Source organism: Coturnix japonica, chromosome 19 (genome assembly GCF_001577835.2).
Source record: "Coturnix japonica isolate 7356 chromosome 19, Coturnix japonica 2.1, whole genome shotgun sequence".
In the NCBI taxonomy this organism is placed as follows: domain Eukaryota; kingdom Metazoa; phylum Chordata; class Aves; order Galliformes; family Phasianidae; genus Coturnix; species Coturnix japonica.
The window spans coordinates 599,547-606,350 of NC_029534.1; the positions used below are offsets into that span (position 1 = coordinate 599,547).

Here is a 6,804-nt window from a genome sequence, read left to right on the forward strand (position 1 = left end):
GTGCGTTTGCCTTCTTCCAACTGCTTTTCCTCTCCAGCATTAACCTGAATCTTTCTAGGGAAGGCATGGAAGTGCACGGTGGGTTATTGCAGAGGGCTGATGAAACCACTGCAGGGTGTCAGGGGGTAGTGGTAGTTCACAACACGGCCACAGCAATGCAAGGAGGAAACATATTCTGTGATTCTGCGATATAACAAACCCAGGAAGAGCTTGTTGCAGTAACGCTTGTGCTTCATCACACTCTCTGCCTTGTATTTTGAGAAAGGCAAGAGCAAGTCCTGTGATTCTATGAAACCACGTTAAATCAGCTGACTTTGTCTCATTGCCTTATTTTTCTTCATCCCGTTTTGCAGTGGTGTGTGCAGTTTGGTAGGGAAGTGATGCTTTGGATGAGGTTAGGGCTGTGTTTTTCCTCCTCTTGATCTTTCCAGCACCTACCGGAGCTCTACATCTCCATACTCTCTTCTACCAGAGCCAGAATTACTCATTTTTTTTCTTCTGGAGAGGTCATTTTAACAAAAAACATTGATAGATGGATGTTAACACTGTCTGCTTGCCTCTGTTGAGCTGGAGCTGCTGATTGCAAAGCTGTTTCTACATCCTGATGGTGGAGAAGAGGTGGTGGAGCTGCTGTCTGGCAGCAGCCCTCATGTCCCTGGGTTAATACTGATGTTGGGTCAGTATTTTAAAACAAGTGGAATCCCATTGTTGGAAATGTCTGTCCTGCTGCAAAACTTTGTTTCCTTGGTTTGCTGCTTTATGGGAACAGCTGTAAAGGAGCAGAGGAAAGCACGACAGCTGACACTTTCTTTGTTTCAAGTCACCTTCGGGATGCTTTTTTTTACAGTCTCTTGGTTGTTGCCACTGGCAACTGTGCCTGTGCAAATCCTTGAATGCAAATAATTCTTCTCTGAGGTGCAAGGCCCAGGGAAAGAAAGGAAACAGATTACCACCTCAGTTAGTGATGCATAATTCAAGTAACACCGTTAGTAACAAGCACAGATTGATACCAGCCCAGGAGGAATTCAACAGCTGCTTTGCTTTCCAAAGCCATTAGGAGGGGGCGTCTTTTGGAAACAATCTATACTCGGTACTAAAACAACTAATAAAAAATGAATTTATTTCTATTACCTTTAATTCAGAACTTCAGGCTCCAGTGGAGAATAAAATTTGTCAGTGTAGTTTACTTGCAGCAAACGTGGGCTTTGGGAAGGATCAAACTGCGGTGAGTAATTGCAAAATCAAAGGCGTCCTTAAAGAGTTAAGGAGTTGCAGGGAAAAGGTAATAAAAATCATTTAAAAATGTGATTTATTTCACTGGGTTCTGCTCTGTGTGAGATGGGAGGTTTTCAAACAATACTAATAGTCATGATTTGGACCGCTGGTATTGAAGTGCTGGTGTGTCTGGATGCATCGGGGGGAAAACGCAGCTTGAGTACAGCCACATCTTGACTTTGGGAGTGTTGTTGGTTGGCACCTGCTCGTATCTTGGATGGAAATGAATGGGAGGAGAGGGTGGTCTCTGCTCAGTGGCGCTCATCTCTCTCCATCAGCCAGGAGATCTCCCCAGCAGACACCAATTCAACCTTCTCCTGCCCATTTTCCAGCACTGCCCCTGGGCTCTGGTGGGGTGCAGGGACTTGACATCCCAGCTGCACTTGCAGGAGACTCAAGAGGCCGGGTGAAAGGCGCTGATGCTGTTCATGCTGAGCATTTTGTCTATATTTAGGGAGGAAAAGGAAGCACTTAACTACCAGCTGCAGAATGCCTAACAAGGGTTACATTAGGGAAAAATAGTCCATTGCTTATTTCCTTCCTGCCTTGAGAATCATTTGGAAAGTGCAAGTTGTCCCTGTGACCCTAAAGCCCAGATCCAGAGCCATAGAATCATGGAATCATACAATGGCTTGAGTTGGATGGGACCCCAAGGATCACCAAGCTCCAACCCCCTACCAACCTCCATATCTAATACCAGACCAGGCTGCCCAGGGCCTCATCCAACCTGGTAAATGTGCTTGTTATAACAGAGGTTTCCTTGGTGTTATCCATACCCCATCCTGCTGCTTGCAGCGCACACAGGACAGGGTCACTGCCCATTGCAAGACACATCTCAGTATCCACATCACAGCCTGGCTGCGCTGTGACATCTCATGGGTTTGGAGTTTTGTTCCACCCTTTCCAAATAGGATGATGGCTGTGCTGTGCTTGATCTGTTAGTTATTAAAAGGAGATCAAGCTCTGCTGAAGTAATCCATTTTTCATCCACAGGAATTAAAACCGTCTGGATGCAGCGCCGGTGTAATTGGCAGATGAGTTGTTCAGCTCAGCAGCGGGCACAGATTAAAGAGTGAAATAAAAAACACAGCCCTGCAATAAGGAGGCTGTTCTTTAGAACAGCTCACACGAGATTAGATGTAATAAATAGAAGCAGAGGAGGGGTCCTGCAAGTGGCTGGGGCCACAGTTCCATGTCCCAGTGTGGCTGCAGCATTGCAGTGTGCTCCACCGCCTGCAATGGGGCTGTGTGATACGGATGGGTTGCTGGCAACCTCCTGTTTTGTAACTGAATTAGCTGAATTTCTCCCGCCCAGCTCCTGAAGTTACGTTTGGTAATGAAAAAGAGGAAGAGTTTTTAGCAAGCTGTATGGCCCTGTTTAGGATTAACACAGTATTTCTCCTTTATTTTTGTTCCTGGAATGACTCCAGTTCTGTCACTTTTGCCATTGAAGAAAGGGAGCCTTAAATAATTTTGAGCCTTAATTAGATGAGAAACTTGTCTATGCATGTAATAGCATAATGAATTATTTGTTTGACTTCAGAGAGCTTTGTAGTGGCAAAAGTACTCGTTGCAGTTGCGTGGTGCTGGTGTGTGCAGTCAGAAACGCCCTGTATGAGCTGTTGTGTTTATTGAAATGGGCATCTGTCTTCAGGTCTACATGAAGGAGCTCAGGATTGTGATCCTAGGGGTAATTTTCCAGCTGCCCCCCTTCCAGGCACAGGGCAGCAGTAGGAAACCCTGAGCTGAAAGCAGTTGTGTTACACGAGGGAGGTGGGATCTCCTCCCTGAGCAGCACATCCCATGGAGCATCACCTCGCACCTCTCCTCTTTTGAGACCCCAGAGCTCTCAGACATTGCAGAGCAGCCCTGAGAAGTGGCTCAGCAAGGTGGGGCCTCACAGACCGAGTCCTGGAGGCAGCAGTAGGGCTGTCCCATCCCAGCCTTGCTCTCTGCCTCTATGCCTGTGATATTTAAATTCCTTCTGCATGCAAGAGCCCAGCTGCACCGTCTAGACAGCCCACAGCTTCAGTATGTTATGGGAAATCCAGATGTGCACGTGCCCCATCACATCTGGTTTGCAGACAGGTTCTCTGTGCTGTCTCTTCAGGATGATGTGCTGCAGCAGAGCTGGGCTCGGTGAGTGGCTCTGCTCTCTGACGGCAATGAGAACCCACGAGGAAAACAGTGATGGTTGTTGGCTTCAGCGTGGCCACTCCCAGCCAGAATTATTTCCTTATTCCGAGTCGGATGTTGCTGTGGATCAATGAGATTTGCAGTGGGGATGCAGCCCACGCTGCTGGCAGAGAGCTGTGTGGGTGCTGGGAAATATGCAGCCCTAGGTTGGACTTTCAAGAGTATAAATAGGGAAGGGAGGAACTAAAAGCTGTGCTGCTGGCCTTGCTGCACTGCTGTGGATTTGTTCTTGCAAAAGGCTGTTCTGCTGTGTGCAAAGCAAAACAAGCATTGGTTGAAGTATTGGCCACAACTGTTTTTGTTTTTTAAATGCTGGGAATTGGAAGTAGAAAAGCTGTTCAGGATCTGCACATCCTGCTGCAGCTGTGCCTTGTTTTACCTGCTCGCCACTCATGGGTCTTTGTGCAGCCTCTTCAGGGTCCCTTCCATCCTAAGCCCTTCTATGATCCTGAATGGAGGAACCCACAGTGGGATCTTGGAGATGTGGGGATGAGGGCTGTGGGGACAGCGAGCACCGGCCCCAGCATCACCCCAAAGCCGTAGGGAGATGCTGGGTATCCCTTTGCAGACAGCGCAGCCTCAGCGCCTCTCAAAGAAGCTTTACTGCTCGTTTTATGATGGTAACTTAAAGCAAAAACACCAGGGGAGGGCTCCAACCATTTGTCTTTTCCCGATGTGTTTATCGCCTTAAAAGACTTAACCACGTGCTGAAGGATTCAATAAAACACCCCGCTGCGTTACTCGGAGCTGACGGTGCCTGTTAGATGGCTGTTGTGAAACTGTTCTGTGCCTTAAATCTTTCATTATCTGCCGAATAGTCATAAAATTGCTAAAACCCCATCTGTAAATCTCGTGGGCCATTGAGGCTGTTCCACCCCGCCCCGTATTGGTCTGGTTTTCATTCCTTTGCAGAAGTAAATGGTTTCCGTGACACATGTGAGGGATGGCCCCCATTTCTTTGTGTTTTACTGCTGTGGTGTCTCAGCAGTAAAATGTATTTAATATCATTTGATCTGCTTTTGTAACAAACCCCAGGCAGCCTTCGCTCGGTCAGTGGAGGGAGCAGCCTCAGTGTGCTGCTGGGACCCAAAGCAAACAGGTAATGTCTGCTGTGGGTGACCCAGGGTTCAGGGTAGGAAGGTTTAGCACAAGCCTGGGGGGTTGGCTTGGATGCTGGGAGCTGCTGTGGCCACAGAGCAGTGGGAAGAGCTCCATGCAGAGAGGGGTTTTGTCCTCCATAAGGCACACGCATGGCTTTACTCCCAGGGGTGAGGAACTGCAAGGCTCCTGCTGCAGCTGCCCCCTGGGTGTAGGGATGTTTGGGGGCAGGGTCTGGTGCTGTGCTTCCCTGTATCCTCCTTTTGGATGTGGCCCCAGTTGCCCAATGGGAGCAGTTTCAGTGTGGGAGCTTTTAGCCTTGTTGATGGACATAGGGACTTGTAGTGCATTGAAATACAGCCATGGCACAACAGAAGGACAGCTGCTGAGCAGCTCTGCCTTGTGATGAGAGCCTCGAGTCCTGGGTGCTGGAGGCTTTTTGCTCCCTGCAGCCCCGTATCTGTGCACTGTGCAAGGACTCCTCCTGCGAGCACTCGCTGCAATTGCACGGCAACAGATGAACATTGGCAAGGCTGGATTGGTGATTTTGCAGGTATCAGCAGTTTTTCCAACCAAAAAAGCTTTTAGCTCTTGGGCAGAAAGTCAAGTGCCATTTAAATGCGTCGCCATCAGGTTTGAAAAAAAAAAAAGCAGGGAGCCGTTATGTTTTCCCTCTTTTTCTTTTGGATGAAGTGCATAATAAGCTCTTAGCTCAGATAAATCCTAATTGAGGATTCAGTCGGGGCTGTTGCTAAATTAGCAGAGCGGGTCTGGGAGACAAATGCAGCTCCGACTTGTCAAAATAAGCAATTCTTAACATCTTTGCATGGGAAGAGGATTCATGTCATTAAAACTCTTTATCTTTCCCCATTCCCAAATACAGCCCTCCTGCCCCTCTCAGGAATTATCACAATCCTTTCCTTAAAAGCCCGTGGCTCCATTGTTGCTCCTGTGGGTGTTTGCAAAGTGGAGCTGAGAACTTGATAGGAGCCAGAGCTTGGAGCTGCAGACTGAGCTGGAAGGGACCTTCAAGGCCATCTGTCCTGTGCTGTGTGAGCTTTGTGACAGCAGTTACCTTCTAGAGCTTCTGGATGGCTTTACATGGACCTTAATACGGTTAGGAAAAGACTGCAGCTGAGTACCCAGTTTAACCTGCACCCAGCATCCCCTGACCTGACTCTGTTTGCTCTTTCCCCAGTTCAAGATCAACGGTGACTGGTACACGTGGATCGACTACGAGCGCTTCCAGGAGCTGGTGAGGGCACACGTGGACAGTGGGGGCACAAAGACCTTCACAGCCACAGACTACACAGCCAGGACTCCACACTGGGCTCTCTTTGGGTCCAACCAACGTGGCTTCGATCCCTTGGACGTGAGATACCAGCGGAGAGGCAAAGTGAGAGATGTCTCTGGGTGCTGATGGCTGGGTGGGCATTGCCCGCCCCCAGGCTGAGCATTGGTCTCCATTTCCAAACCTGTTCACATAGACTTTCTGAGGTCCGATATTGGGAAGGAGGGTAGTGCCTCTTTGAACCCTGCCCTCCTGTTTTTTAGAGTTTCTTGCTTAGAAATATTTATAATGCTCTTTATCTCTGGGGATGGTTTGCAGTTGGGAAAATCACCACCCTCATATGCCATTTGGTTCATGCAACCTCCCTGCAGGCTGCAGCCCCAGCACTTCCACTGATGGGAAGCAGTGGGGGCTCAGACCAAGCCCCAGAGGAGCCAGCATCACTCTGACCACACAGTCCAGGTCCATAAGCACCTTCAGGCAGCGCTTTGTGGAACTCGTGTGTTTTTGGTGGGAGTGTTAACCCACGTGGCGACTGTTCATACTAGAACCTCCTTTGTTCAACTGTTAAAAAGGGAGTCTAAAATAGAAAGAAAATAAAAGAGTGATTTCTGTTAGGCCACCTGCACGTGTCATTACTGCACAGGAGGCTCTAAGAGGGGATGTTAATGGGATCATAAGATCAGAAGTGCAGCATTGCCAAACATCTGCCTTTCCTGTGGTGGAGAGGAGGAGAGCACCCACATGTCTGTGAGCACCCACATGTCTGTGAGCACCCACATGTCTGTGCACCAGGGCTCTGCTGGGAGGCTGCTTGGACAGACTAAAGTGCTGAGCAGAGGCAGATATCGTGCCTGGATTCCTTAACAAACAGATGATGAAGGGATGCTCTCTTTCTCCTTGCTGAGGAGGTATCTGTTGTGTGTGCTCAGTTGTTGGTCTGT

At 48.7% G+C, this 6,804-nt stretch overlaps 1 protein-coding gene across 3 annotated transcripts in view; it reads left to right on the forward strand.

Moving 5' to 3' along the window:
* The window catches only part of LOC107322608 (S-adenosyl-L-methionine-dependent tRNA 4-demethylwyosine synthase TYW1-like), a 44,083-nt gene extending 37,601 nt beyond the window's left edge, over positions 1 to 6,482 (forward strand). For 2 of the 3 annotated variants that reach the window (XM_015880802.2, XM_015880803.2), the window contains exon 16: positions 5,768 to 5,989. In XM_015880802.2, coding sequence (XP_015736288.1) covers positions 5,768 to 5,989 — 222 coding nt within the window. Of the gene's footprint in view, positions 1 to 5,767 lie in introns of all 3 variants that reach the window. The other variant, XM_015880804.2, reaches the window with a different exon arrangement.
* The last annotated feature ends 322 nt before the right edge of the window (positions 6,483 to 6,804 follow it).